Genomic DNA, 15422 nt, shown 5'->3' with positions numbered 1-15422 from the left:
TATATATATATATATATATATATATATATATATACGCAACAGAAACGGTATACTCATACATACGTATATATATTCGATGGCCGTCTATAATTCTAACAGACCAGCATTCGCACGCCACTGAATTCGCGTCGTAAATACGAGCCGTGCTGCTTGTCGTATTTGTAATCGACGTAATCTGTCTAATACGACAATGAAGTCGGTTACCCATTAAACCGTTATTGAAACCGTATATGATTACGCGAATTACGGCGGGATAGTTCGGTATGCGCCATTGTAACGCGCGTGTGCACCAAATGCCCGGGTGTGTACATCGCACAGATTTGAAACACAGGCAAATATCGCAAATGCATTTGACAGGATTACACAATAACGATATATGACTATTTTATTTCATCGTGCTCAAATTCTATACGCCGTGCGTTTTCGTGTTGAATACATACGCATGCATAAGGTACATGGACATGTCACTGTTTCAAAATATTCGATATTTTTATTTCAAAGCACTCTTGCGAAATAGCCAGAAAGACGGTGTTCAGAGATAGATATTAGAATTATAGTGTGTAAAAGTAGGAGAAACCGAGGCCGATTGTCATACTGGGTTAATTGTCAAAATGCTATAAATCAATGAATATATGGCAGAAAAATCTCTTTTTTTGACTGTAGATTGTTAATATTAATTTGTTATATAAAATGATTTGCACCAAAAGCATTGCATATATTATTTACAACGATTTTTAAGGAAATGAAGTTAGTGAGTAAATTTTTCCTATCACTTGTTGTCTGACAAGTCTTTGGCATTATTAATCGCGATATCCTGTATTCATAGAAAATGTCTTAGAAAATTTTTGCTATAATTAATTAATTATCCTGACAAAGTTTGTGCATACAATCTTTTCTTTTTATTAAAACTGGCTATGTGGAATAGATTGACCAAAATGAGATGGGGTTAGGTGACAATCGATTTTAATATCTTTAAATCGACCCATTTTTAAAGAATATACTTACGAATAAATTATATTTCATACAGATATACTTTTTCATTATTCATATAGAAACTATGGTACAAAAACAAATTACCTACGTATTTTATGATTAAAACAACTATAGGTATATTTTATTTGTATTAATACTATATTTTTACTATTAATTAACTGACATTAAAATAAAAATTATATTTTTTATATGTGTTGTCAATAACAAATATGATACTGTGAATCCGTGTGAGAATCAATCCAAAACGGGGTTAATTATCATATTTCCACACAGCTTCAAAATTGAATAACTTATTTGTGTGATATGATAAATTTGAGAATATTTTTTAATACCTAAAGGATATAGACATTATAACATATATAATATTTCAAAATCATGTATCCACTTTTTTTTAAAAGTCACTAATTAAAAATTGATAATGATAACCAGCCTCGGTCTCCCCTACTAGATATTATTTGAAGAAATGTGTAGAAGGCATTATCTTTGTTAAATTATTCGATCATGCTAAATTTTCAACGTATCACTCTTTGGAAGCAGTGGCTTTCATATTTTAAGATTTAATTCATCTAATTGGACACGGCGTTTCGTAAATGTAGTTAAGAAATGGATTCCCGCGTGCTTATTGACTCCTGAATTTATTCGCTAGATAACTGCGTTTATTGCAAACGAGGGGTGCTTCTTAATTTAGTCACCGATAGCAATTCAATCGCGCGGAAATTTTCGGACCTCCATGAATCAAGTAGTCTTGTATTGTCGTATAAAAAAATAGTAAAAATACCTCGTCGCAAAAATTGTTATAAGTCATGAGAAAGGCTCTGAGATTTTGCACATTTAAAAAGGGGGATAAAAACGTCGTAATTTATGATATAAAAACCAGAGCAGATGTCACGCAATATTTTAGAGGTTTCTATTACAGATAAAAAATGAAAGACACGTGAGGAGGCACATGTTACGCCAGGCAGTTCCTTTTCTAGGATGATGTGAATATCTGCTTTCAGGATAAACATACCGCCTCATGATATTCGACTCCAACGGGCGTTGCTTTATTTCATAGAGAACGTACACCTGCAGAACTGTCGTCCAATTTTGGCACGAATGCCGGTTTCCGGTCCGATCCTAATATCTGCGATATATGGTAGCGACATTAAATCCGCACGTGTAAAAGACGATTTTGCTGAAATATTAAAAAATTTAGCTACATGCAGATCTGAAAATAATTTTGTTGGGCCATCAAAATAATTATGTAGCAACTAGTTGCTAAATCAGCTAGAACATCAAAACTTCTTGTAGCATTTTATTCAACACACCTACTTGAGATTAACACATAATTATTTAAATAGTCCAGCAAAATTATTTCCAGAACTTCACTGAGAGAAACATTTTTGGTACGATTTTGTTGACTTACAAAAACATTTTTACTTTGTAATTAAAAAATTATGTCGTTTGGTTAAAATAACCAAATTTTAATTAGAACACAATTTTTAAATTAAAAAGAAAGAAAGTTTTTCTAACTCGCATATCAAATAATGGTTATTTATACCAAACATTTCTTTCAGTGTGTATCTAGCTAATAGATACCTCAGCAAAATCGTTTTTTTCGTGCGCGTTATTCCTTCAAAATCAATCAGCCAGAATCATGCAAAACGGATAGAATAACAATTTAGAAAGGACATTGTGAAACAACGACGGTAATAATTCCACGCGATGTCATTTACGTCACAAAAATCCGCAGAATGTAATTCATCACGAAGAACGACGCAAGAACGTAACCGCGATATTTTTGCAGCGAACTTTTCAAAATTGAATTGCTCGTGCGCGCGCTGTGTCGCATCCCGATATGATTCTCGTTTCATTCTTTTTTTACTTTTTATGAAACTGGACTTGGAGTAATGAAGGATATATTTACGGCAAACTTTAGCGCGGTCACAGTCACGCTGTAGCGTGATTTACTGTCACTCTTATTTTTCGAACGTTACACTCTTGCGCTAGGCCTCTCCTTTGTATATTTTACGCGGTATTAAATTTATACTCATCTCCCTCTTATCGTCACTTTTTATCATCATCGTACTGCACTGCTCGACGCCCGTTTACCACTGTAGTTTATCGTAACGCGATCTTTTTGTTCATTTAACCGCAAGTGGACCAGAGGCTCATGCATCCTGTCGCGGAAATCCGAATTCGCCACCAAGCCGCGTACGAGCATGTCGTCAGTTGGTTAACCCGCAATATCCTAACTTCAGCTCGTATATGGTCGCCCTATTTGGCTATCAAATAATTCGTGTCCTATTGTAAACACCGATTGTAACCACGGTATAATATTGTTCCCTTCTATTGTCTTAATTCCTCTGTGATGTATGTAAAATGATTCATAAAGTGCAACTTGATGCATGATTTGATTTTCTAAAAAATTTAGAGGTGATGAAAAGCAAAAATTTAGCGACAAAAAATCAACGCTACTCTCTACTTGGACTTAAATCTCTCTACGCTTTAAGAGAATGAAAATACAGCCTCCTTTTGAGTAAAATTTCACGCTTTTTGAAGAAGTGAAATATTTTCACTCTTCCAAAAAAATAGCCGTATTTTCACTCTTTTGGAGTGAGATTTCATTCCAAGAAATTTAGAGAGTAGAATAAAATAATTAAGATAATAGAGATGTTTGACTAAAGCCACGTTTAGAAACATCACTCGAGTGCCTCCGTATTACTTTATTCGAGATTTTATCTTTGTTCATCAAATTTTAAAGCCACTCGGGTGATATTTCTAAAAACCTACAATAATGTCAAATGATATCATCTTAAAATAAATTAAAGCCGTTTGCATCTTCGATTATTTAAATTACGAAGTTTTGCATTTAATCTATGATCAGTATCGTTTATAGAAAAAAGGATAATTATTTTTAATATAAAAAATGAAGCAAAATCATAAATAGAGAATAAAACTGAAAAAAATACGAGAATTCTCAGCTTAAAGTCAAATTCTTAGAAAATCTCACATACAGGAATCATCGCGTTATTTCCATTGCTATTACGTACGTATGTATCCCGTTTTCACGCGATAAAATCAAACTCGCGATGCCTCGATTAGCACATTTCGACATGCGAAACGTATAAATCGCGGATATAGTTAGTGCGCGCTGTTTAGCGATTCGTTATTACGAAGTATAACCGCGCTCTGTCGGGAGCAAATCATTTAGAAATTTAATGTCATGAATGTTAAGTAACGTCCCTCGTTTGCGTCGCTCGTTAATGTACCAGGGGAGAGCAGGTAATTCGGTAAGCATAAATTTTAGAGCCACCGTTCCGCATTCGCTGCTCCTTTCAGTCAATATTTCAATCAAAGTCACATCGTAATTCTTATTCACGCTCTTGCTTTTATTTAATTTGCCATTTTTACGTTAAACAAATTTACTCTTTTGGCTGTTTACAGCAATTGAAAAGAACCAAATGAAATGATGTAACGCTGTTTAATTATTTCTATGATAATTATTTCGGGATATGATGGCTGCTATTTTTATTTGTATTACTTGTTTAGAATTAGACAAAATTTTATTATACAAAGTATTTGCATGAAAGAAATATTTCTAATATGCTTCTAAGATATTATATTTATATTAATCATTCCAAAAGTTTTTGATATAATAATAAAATCCTTAATATTGTATAGGGAGAATGATTTTGCTAAAGTATTTGAAACTTTAGTTATAAATACAGATTTGAAAATAAACTTGTTGGATCATCAAATAATTACGTAGAAAATTTAAGCCTGATGAATAATGCTGCAAAAAGTTTTGACATTCTAATAATCATGTCTAACAAGCAATCTATATTATTTTGATAATCCAACAAATTATTTTCAGATCTGTTTCTAGCTAAATGATTCAGAAAAATCGTTCTTTCCGTATGTAAATGTTAAATTTTTTAATTACTACAGTTCGATTAGAATATTTAGATAGCATTCTATTTAGACAGAAGGCGAGCAATAAAGTCATTTTAACAGATTATAGATTATAACCGTGATACTGGCGCTTATAAATTAAACCCACGTTTCCGATATTACTGTGATATTGTACGATACGTTATTTGTGTGAGCAACTTCATAATATGACCCTATCTTCCCTTCTGTTGTAACATCGACCCCCCGATAATTCTAAAATTGATGTCTGAATATATTCCTGATAGCCTAGGAATGAAAAGCGACGTGTAAAGAGAAAATTTTCACAAAATGTCCCTAAAAATTTGTAATCCTTATTCAAGACAAATATTTTTCTAAATCTTTATAGATTGTAAAGTAGATTAGTTATTGTGATATACGGTTTAAATGACAATAATTCAAATGACTATATGTTTTGCAATTTTGTTGATTCTGGGTATCATAGAGATAAATTCTTTCGAATGATGTTAGTTGTACACTTTTGTGGACTTGAACGTCGTTGTTAATGCCAAATGATTTAGTGTCAAATATTTAGTAATGCGCTCTGCATCATTTAGCTTAATGTATGCGCGAAGTTAAACGTTGGACGAAAGCGCTCTTGAACGTGACATCTTTTCACATGCTTTCAAGGCGATGACAAACGCCTTCTGCTTTGTCGCACGCCATCCGATGGAGAAAAGTTATGCATTTGCAACATCACAAACGAGGTCTTGATGGTGCAGGCTGCCAACAACAAAACACGAGGAAGTGACATTGTAAAAGTGAATTGAAAGCTCATGCATTTACGTCAAAAAATGTATCTTCTAAAGAACGAGATTCTTCATTATAAGTTCTTTATTTCATAATTTTTGACGAATTTGAAGAAAAACCGTATCTTTGAAGAAAAAGCTTATCTTCACCGAAGCTAATCGTGTCGATCGGCATACTGACTTCTTCTTTATAAAAAAAGAAGAAACTAGTATGACGTTCAACATAATTAGCTTCAATGAGAACATGCCTTGAGATTACTAAAACGCCGGAATCATTTCAGAGCATTTAATTTACATTTCCTTGGTTTAATATTTGTTCTTATTTACACGAACCTTTATGAAAGTTTCATTTGTTTCGCCAATAAATGAAAAAGTCGCGTTTGACATTTATCACTTCGTTAGGTCAGAATGGGTTAAAACAGACGATAGTGATTCTCACGAATCAAAATGGAAAATCAGACTCCGACTATGTAAATCCGTGAATTATACGCCGGGGCTGATCGTATCGAATGCACAGATAGTTTCGTAATAGATTTGTAACTCCTAGTCGCGCTTTCGTCTGGCCCGCGGTTGTTCGATCGACCGCCCTTGGTAATTCTACGATTAATGCGTTCAATCCGTCCCGCATTACACGCACGCTATCGCAGCACGCGACGATTTGTGCGTGGAGAACAGCGGTTTCCCCCGATTTTCTATCGCAAACGCGCGAATGGTTACCGAATTGTTACCGTTGCAGATGTTAGTAATATCTACAAGCATCAATAACCTTCGACGTTTATCTCCGTTCCACGTTTACAAAATATTTTTCACAATATTTCCACTTCGATTGCTAGCTCTTTTATCATCATGAAATCACATTGTGAGAAAATTTAAGTTAAAGCTTTGTATTTTTGATAAACGTATGATGTATGGCTTATCATAAAACAACATAATTATAATCATTACGTATTTGTTGTTAATTTATTGTTACAGAGCAGAGTTTCTAATATATTTCAATTTTTTTCATCAAATGATAATTATTAGAATTACGAATTGAATTAAGTATAAACATTATAAATTTATTTTCTTGACTCCAAGAATAAATCACGAATTAATTAAAATTGCCGATATGTAATCTGACTTAAAATTACAAATGTTTTCTCGAAAGATTTTCATGAATACGATCTTGAATGTTCTATCGACGGTTCCGTAAACAACTTTATATAAAATAATATGAAAAATCATCTTTATATATATTTATCTTCTCAAAATTCAATTAACAATTAAGGATTCTTTCCAAAAATCTAGCAGGCAATATTGAATGTCCAGTATCTATTAAATAGGAGAGAAAGAATATATATTTACAAACGATATATATATATATATATTCGTAATTTTAAATACTGTAACCAATCCAACAGCAAGCTGAAAGTTCTTCACATTCTTTCTTATTCTCAAGAAAACATAATAGACGTGTCAGAGAACGCTAAAGCTTTGAAAGAAAATGTTAAAATTACTCGAATCTAATGTTGAAATAGATTTTTTTCTTCGTATTTATTGTTCACCTGTTTGGAATAACACAGATTGGAATCAGAAAAATAATTCTTGATTAATTATTCATGCGACCGCGTCACCCGCATTTAAGTTATGAAACTTAGGAAAACATGAGTAGTACGCACCCGAAGACGCAGTGAAACCGGCGTGCATGGCATACCGCGGCGCAGCCATGTGCTGGGGATGTGGAGTCGGTGGTAGGGTCGCATGTGATGGCGGTACCGATGCCTGGGGGTGGACCGTCGCCGTCGGTCTCGAGAGTATCGTGTCGATGCCGTGGGGATTGCTGCCGACGGAGGTGATGGAGGTTGCCGGGCTGTGCTTGCCGCTGCCAGTAGGCGACGATTGGCCCTGCGTGATGGTGGATAATGGCACCGTGATACGCGGCAACTGGATGCCGCCTTGTTGCTGCTGGTGTGACGGATGATGCTGCTGCTGCTGCTGTTGCTGCTGTTGATGCTGATGACTCCTCTCCGCCATAGAATGCAGCGCTGCCAATGGCTGGCTACCGAGCATGCCACCCCCGGCGGCGCTCAGATTGAGAAACTGCAAAACATGGGGCGCGGCCGCCGCGTGGAAGTCGTGGAGCCAGGGCGGCCGTGGGGGTGGTGGCGAATGGCTCGAGGCGGGCGGCGGCGAGCACGAGCCCAGCGAGGAACCTGCGGCCGAGCTGCGGTCGCCCTGGTCCAGGTGGTGGTTATTGTTGCGTCGGTGCGCGTCGCTGAGCGACGATGACATGTTCTCAGTGATCTCGAGTCCGCCGCCCTCCGGCGTGGAGCGCGATGGCGGGTCCGGGCACGGGTCTCCGCTGTCGGCGCAGGCCTTGCCGCTGGTCAGAGAACACACCATCTCGCACCACGCATAGTTCGGTAGTGAGCGAAAAATCTTAGCCGGTGCTTAGCTACGCGCTGAATTGAGGCGTGTGGCCGCCTCGGAACCGCGGAGTCCTCGCGCGCGAGAGGATTCCCGAGGACCACCCGCCGTACCGAGGAAGAAGTCCGGCGATACGCCGATCAGTCCTTCGTACGAAGGTATACCGCGGTGACGGTTGTCTCACTTGTCGCGTTTCGCTAGTTGAACAACGACGCCGAAGCACCGATGACACAGGACACGTTTGACACTGAATCGCGATCGCGACCGCAAGTGGCACTGTTCTCGAAGGGGAAGGATGTTCTGTCGCTTTTACCTTTTCCGTTTCACCGGTGTCTCATCCAGGTCAATCACTAATCCCCATGATTCCCCGCGGATCGCACGGCGCGTCGTCTGCGCGCGACAGGCTGCCGATGACACGTTCCGCGAGTGGCGATCGATGAGTGGAGAGAAGTAATCACCGCACACCCTCAACAGTAGTCACCGGCTCGCCGATTTCGCGCGATCACATGGAGAACGAACGATCAAGGAACGATCAGTCACGGACTGTTCCGGTCTGAGGTGATCACCGACGGGTGGTCGACACGCGCGATCAGGAAGTCGTTGTCCGTGTCGCGACGGTACGGGGTCCTCGCCGAGTGACTCGCCGCGTCGCTAAATGGTATGCGAGTAGGGTGCATCGGGCGCGCGCGCTCTCTCTCCGGCGGGAGATCGAGTCTCTCTCCCGTGCCTTCGTCCTTGCCCTCGTCCTCGCGCGCGCGTTCCGGAAACCGACACGGCGGAGGGAGAGATAGGTCGGCCCTCGACGCGAGTCGATTGGCGTATCGTCCGTGGGTCGTTTAAGTGCTCGGGGGCGGTACCGACATCGGATTGGTCGGCCTGGTGGTTTTCCACCGGAAGGAGAGGTGTTCCGGGCGGGGCCTCTCAATCTCGCGTTAGCTTCTTGTTAAGCGTCTTTCATTGTGTGTTTAAATTCGTAATTTATGATCCCGACTGAATAAAACAAGAACTTGCTGGTTCACTCGCTCGTCCGTTCGCTCGCTCGTACGTTCGCTGGCTGGCAGGCTGGCTGGCTGGCTGGCTGGTTGGCTGGCTGGCTGGCTGGTTGGCTGACTGAGCCTCTTTGGCTCTGAGACTGGCCCTCTAGTTTGCTCGACGACTGGGCACCTCTGCACGACTACGATGACACTACTGTCTCGATAACTCGCTTCCTTCCTTCCGTCGTTCCTTCCTCGCTACCTACCTAACCGTCTCCTACCGTATCTCTTCCCACTTTACCTTCTCGTACCATTTAGCTCTATCCTTCCCGCCCACTCGACTCCTGTCTACCACCTATCTACCCTTCGGTCTTTCAACCAGTTCGAGTACGCGTAGACAGAGCAAATCGAGTTATTCGTTGCCAATGGTCCATTTGGCCTGTTCCTCCTATTCGTCGTACGTATGCCGATGCACGTGTCAACGAGAATTCGGTTACTTCATCCCGATGAACCATTGCCACGTCGCTTTCAGTGCGGCGCGCGGTTGACGTAACTAATGTCGGATGAACTCGCAGGTTCTCTCCGACTCTGGCAGCCAACCAATGTAATGTCGGCCGTGCTTCGTCGCTCAGTTCCGCTCTCGTCTATTGGATCCGCGTTTTAGACTCGCCTTCGACCGAACGGATAATTTACGGCGGCCGACTGCACTTCGCGCTCCGGTCATTAAGCGCCGCGTAGGCGGGGTGTGCGCGTTGCTTTTCTCTTTTCTCTCTTTCTTCTTCCACACTCTCCTTTTCTTCCCCACGGTATTCGTTCGAGAAGGAGTTCCACCAGTTAGACGTGCGCGACCGTATAATCCTTAAACGAATTTCTCGCAAATTTCTTTCGTTCACCGTATGTGAGCTAAATATGCTCAAACTTGGAGCAGGTTTCTTTCGGTTCGAAATTTTTTATCTTCACGTTTTAAACGTAGATTTTTCTGATCTTACGTACTAAACGGTTTTATAAGTAGATAAAATTTTGCTGGATGAAATAATAATGTTTTAGTTATAGCTACATCTAACTTGTATTATTCGTATTTCCACAAAAAATCATTATTGTGATAAAAAATTTTAATCAGCGAGTGTGAAATTCAGTTTCACGATTGTGAAAAATCATGAATATACAGATGCGACATTTTGAACGACAGTGTACGTCCGAGCGCAGTATCTGCATCATTAAATGCGAGCGTGCCGAGATCGATCGTTTAAGAGTAATTATGCTAATGCGGCCCGATTATGATGAAGGCTCGAAATAAGCTTACAGGGTATCATCATTACCACGTTCAAATACGTGCGTATTATTAATAATGAAACAATAATGGATATTATTAAAGCAGCATGACGCAATAATAGCCGGCTAGCAGCGCAGTTGCCAATATTTGTTGCACCGTATTAATCACCAGTCGCATTAATATTGCACTTGTGCACGTAGAAGGCTTTTGCAATCCGTTTCGCGCTACAAATTGTTGCCTAATTCGCAAGAAAGCTTTTCGAACGCTTCTCATAATTTCACAACTAGGACTATCTGGAACAGATTGAACATTTCTATTATATATGACAGACGTTCGACAATGATTTTTTCGCAAAGTGTGCATTTTCCTTATATCCTCTATTTAATTATTATGTCGATTCTTATTTGGCGAAGGGCAACGGCATAAAACTGGAAAAGGTTTCTCGGGCCAGTATTCTCCCGACCGAGCTGGATTTAAATCTATTTTATTTGACCCCAAAGGATCAGTCCTTTTCATGGAGAGGCGACTCCTTTTCGAGGGCCATCAAACGAGAAAGACAAACTCTCTCCTTCTTTCCGTTTTTCGGCCTTGCGTTTCCACCGACGTTCCTCGCAAATTATGTAAAACATGACGGGCAGCCAGCGACAAGTATTGATTCCCATCGCTAGATATTTTACGGCCTGTATTATTTTCAAGGATAGCAATTGTTCGGTCCGACGGAAGGTTTTCCATTCGCGCGAATTTCTCGCGAGCCAAAAATTCGGCTCTACTCGGAACGATCTCCCTTGTTATGCGAGTCATACATAACAGATCAGAAAATGAAGGAAATTATTTTCCTATAACAAATCCTGTGCAAATAAATATCCGACGCTGAAATGGAATTTTTTTGAAATTGTGGAGTCTTGAATTGTAGATCTCATACGATATCTTTACATTATTTTTTTTATCTGCTCATCTTATTGTTTCTAATTATATACTTTTGTAATACAGACCATCTTGTTACGTTTCAACAGAATTTAATGATTAATTATACATGTGGCAATTTTTTTTATAACGTCTTTTGTATTTTCTTTATGCAATCTTTATTTGACATTATGCTAGAATTTTTTCCCAAATTATCGACTATTTTATATGACATTCTGTTATTAAGTGAGCTAATGTTTGATGTGTCGATATCCGGCGCGAATCGAGTGGCAATAAAAGCGTTCTTATTTAAACACCGTTTCGCAGGATTATATCGAATAATTTGTTAGCTCCGATAAGCGCAATAGAACACGCCATATGCCGCACGTGATCGCAAAATATTAAATCCTAGTTGTGCCACGTATCATTGCCCTCGCGTTGCCACGGCAAGCTTATCTGTCAAATATACCTCGCTTTAATAAACCGTGCAATACGAAATATCACGTGAAAGAAATTCATTATTCTCAGTAAATAAAAATGGCTCGCTGCCTTGCTACTCTCTTATTCTTACAATTTTTATTACATTTATTTGCGTCTATAAATACATTTCTGAGTAATTTCGAAGGCGGTTCAGGCGGACCAAATAGTCGTGAATACTTCTTGACACCTCGCATAATCGCTTTGAGATACAACGCGTGCTCGGGACATAAATTTGTCGTTAAAAAACTACGCCCATTATTCGGTTCCCTTCCTGCAGAAAGTCGCTATACAAATTCGACTACTTGTATTCCCGGAGTCCCACCCCTTAACCCTCCCTATCGGCGACTGCCTCTTCCCTAAACCCTCTCTGATGGACCCCCTCCTCTCTCTCTCTCGCTCTTTCTTTCTCTCTTTCTCTTTCTCTTTTGTTATCCCTTCGGTTTAGGGTGGAATTATTATGCAGAGAGAGACCAAATTGTCCCATAAAATCGTGCAAATTACACACCCCGATGCGTCTGAGCTTCATCGTAGTGATTAACTGACAATAATGGTGAAAATCGGCGATTCGACGCCGCCGATTAATCGGGTATTTATCGACGCAGGACCGCCTGCAGAGGACTCTTTGCGATTGACGTCGTTTTAGGGTTTTACGCGTGTATCATCTGTCGTAGCCGCTTTACCGCGTGACGATGGGTTAATTTATCGGAAGATTAGCTTCAATTAAGGACGAAAGGGAACACGAATATTTATTCAATCGCGGCTAATCGCTCGGAAAAAGAACGTAGTCTCGGAATTCAAATTCCTGAACGAATTATGACATTCTGATCATCTTTATATTATTAGTTTAGATATAAACTATGAAGGAAGCACAAAAACATTCTAAAAAAATAAAATCGTGTTAGCTATTTTACACATTTCTTTTTAATGCACAGAAAGAATGATTTTTCATTTGCTAAACATTTTCATCAAGTATCAGTTCAATTGAAATTTTTATTCGTCCGATTGAAAAACGTCTTGGAGTCAAGACTCAACATTCGCCTCTTACGTATCTTGTGCTCTCTCATCGAGACATAAACGTGGAATTAGCAGTCCATTTGTACGCCCGAGTAGCACAGCTACTGAAAATCTTCATCTACACACTGAAGGAACACGCAAAACTCCCCTGTTACTCCGTGTGTCGCCAGTATAGCTAATTCGTATTCGCAGCACGACCTCACGTCGCATGATCACGCCGTATGGATTCAAATCCGAAACGCATCGAAAGTTTGCGATGTCGTTTTGCCGCCGCATAACTCACAGAGGACATGAAACTTTTTCGGTGCCCCTCGGCTCGATAATACGTTTCTGTCAAAGTTCGAAACAAGTCGCTCGGCAAAGGGCGGCCAGTGAGACACGATCGCCGTCAAACGTGATCTTTTTTCCTCCTCAATTGATTCGCGATTATTATTTCGCGAATGGCTTTCAAATGGCAGTTTGAAAAACGTAAGAACGGTTTATTTTTAATCCGTTGCTGCATCTACGTGCGTATGGTACTGCGAATTTAATGCGATGTGTGGAACAGATCCAAAGTTGCGTTTTGAGAAAAGAAAGAGGGAAAAACACACTGTTAAATTTATAATGTCTCTCAAATAATATACCCAATTTAAGTTATTTTAAATAATATTTATAGTATGGAAATATCCACTAAGGAGGTCTGACTCGAAGCTTTGTGATCGGACGCAGCGTTTCGTCCTGGTCCTACACTACTAGACTCATCAGTAAGGCGATGTAGTGTGGGAATTGCCTTAGACGCCTGGAACGAATCCAGAATGATATTCTATTTAAAGGGAATTCGCGATGCTTATGCGAACCGAGTGAGTCCCGTGGACCTCTAGTGGCGAGTCGCCACAATAGGTTCATAAATCGTTTATTATTATTTATAGGTTGCCACTATTCCTATTTAATATGATGTTAATTTAACTGAACAATTGTGGAGTTAAAAAACAATTTAATTTAAAAAATATAGACATTAAACTTGACTTAAATTTAGTTTATTATGTACTAAGTGCATACATTAATATGGACGTTGTTTATTTTAAAATTAATTACAAAAATGGATTGATTTACATTTTAACATACGTGAAAATTAAAAATAACAGAGTATTATTTAATAAGAGTTATTATTATTCTTTTGATTTCTAACAAGGGCGGATATAATAAGGAATAATTAATTTTATTTATTTATTTTATTTATTTTATTTATTTATTTTATTATTCGAAGAAATGTATATATAAATATAGTTTTATTCGTACATTATATTTTTGTGTATACGATACCAAAGTAATTATATTATTATATATGTTATTGACTATCAAGAAAATTAGATCGTGTATACATTTTAATTAATCAGACAATTTCTCGATTGTTCATTAGATATAATAAATACACACGTATTTCCCGAAAATTGTAGAAGAATCAAAAAGATACAAAATTTATCTCAACTGTCTAATAATAAATGTCCTGATGCTTCGATAGCTATGTATTAATTCGCCATACAATGGGACACTTTCGTCCCGCCCTTTCGTGCAATACATATATATTTTTCCAACCAATACATACATGTACATATTATATATATAATAGAATATATATATAATATATGTGCACATTACAGCGTCTGTATTCTTCGACAGGCATTTCCTTCCGTTCGGAATGTCGGCGTGGCGCGGCGGTGATAAACGGGGCGTCGAGCGGCGTCTCATCCTCGACATCTCGGAGGGCGGCCTCGGTAAGTGCGACCTAATTTTACGGAACATCGGCTCTTATTAATGACGCGACAAAGCGCAGGGCAGGTGAAGAGAGATATAGCTTGGCTGTCGGTGAAGAAGTCATTTCGCGCGGACACCGGGCCCTGGGCGCCATTGTGCTTGCGACTCGTCACACGCCGATGATTGCATTATATTAAGCGTGCAGAGTCGATCGCTCGCCCGTGGATAATCTGTATCGTGGCGGGCCCGTGGCAGTTATTCCCTTATTCATCCCCCTCGTCGTAATAGCCCGTGCTTTTTGCCCGGGATCGCCTTTGCAGTTTGGCTGCATATGGCCAATATTGTTTTATTTCTGTCCCAGACATTATATCGATCGATTGCGTCGTAAAGATGTCGATCTTGCGACGGACCCACGAATATGAATTTTCGAGAGTCGAGGGGTGAGATAGAGTTTTTTTTTCACGGCACGACTTACCGAGAGTTTTTTTTTAATTTTATCAATATTCTTTTATGTCATGTATGTCTATTTGAGATATAAAATATAATAGATACGATATATATGTCAACAATATGGAATTAACTTTTTTATTACACAAACAATTTGGATAACATAAATTATATTTGTCACAATATGAAGTAATGGTTCTAATCTCGACTCGTGTAGCGATGTTGTTAATGAGCCATTTTAGCCCTTCGGGGAACCATATCGCATAAGAGTCATAATTCATCCCCATGTAGACGACAAACAATAAGGCCAGACTTCGCGAAAACATACAGTAATACCGGAATGGATAGACGTATATTGTTATACAAGTTAATTGCGTTAATTTGAAAACGAGAAGATCTATTCAGCATAAAGAAATTTCGCGAAATTAATATGAACCGGCTGGTACAAAGTACGGCGAATATAATTTGAACCACAACGACGAAGTGTGTTTTTAACTCGTGCTAAGAAATTAAACGTTA

General features: G+C 39.1%; 1 protein-coding gene across 1 annotated transcript in view; it reads right to left on the bottom strand.

The window, feature by feature from the left end:
* The window catches only part of HGTX (HGTX homeodomain transcription factor), a 43443-nt gene extending 35376 nt beyond the window's left edge, over window positions 1–8067 (bottom strand). The window contains exon 1 of the mRNA XM_018502625.1: window positions 7331–8067. Coding sequence (XP_018358127.1) covers window positions 7331–8054 — 724 coding nt within the window. The 5' untranslated portion in view covers window positions 8055–8067. The remainder of the gene's footprint in view (window positions 1–7330) is intronic.
* Window positions 8068–15422: the final 7355 nt, after the last annotated feature.

The sequence above is a fragment of the Trachymyrmex cornetzi genome, unplaced genomic scaffold (assembly GCF_001594075.2).
Source record: "Trachymyrmex cornetzi isolate Tcor2-1 unplaced genomic scaffold, Tcor1.1 scaffold148, whole genome shotgun sequence".
In the NCBI taxonomy this organism is placed as follows: domain Eukaryota; kingdom Metazoa; phylum Arthropoda; class Insecta; order Hymenoptera; family Formicidae; genus Trachymyrmex; species Trachymyrmex cornetzi.
This window is presented reverse-complemented; position numbering and strand designations above follow the sequence as displayed.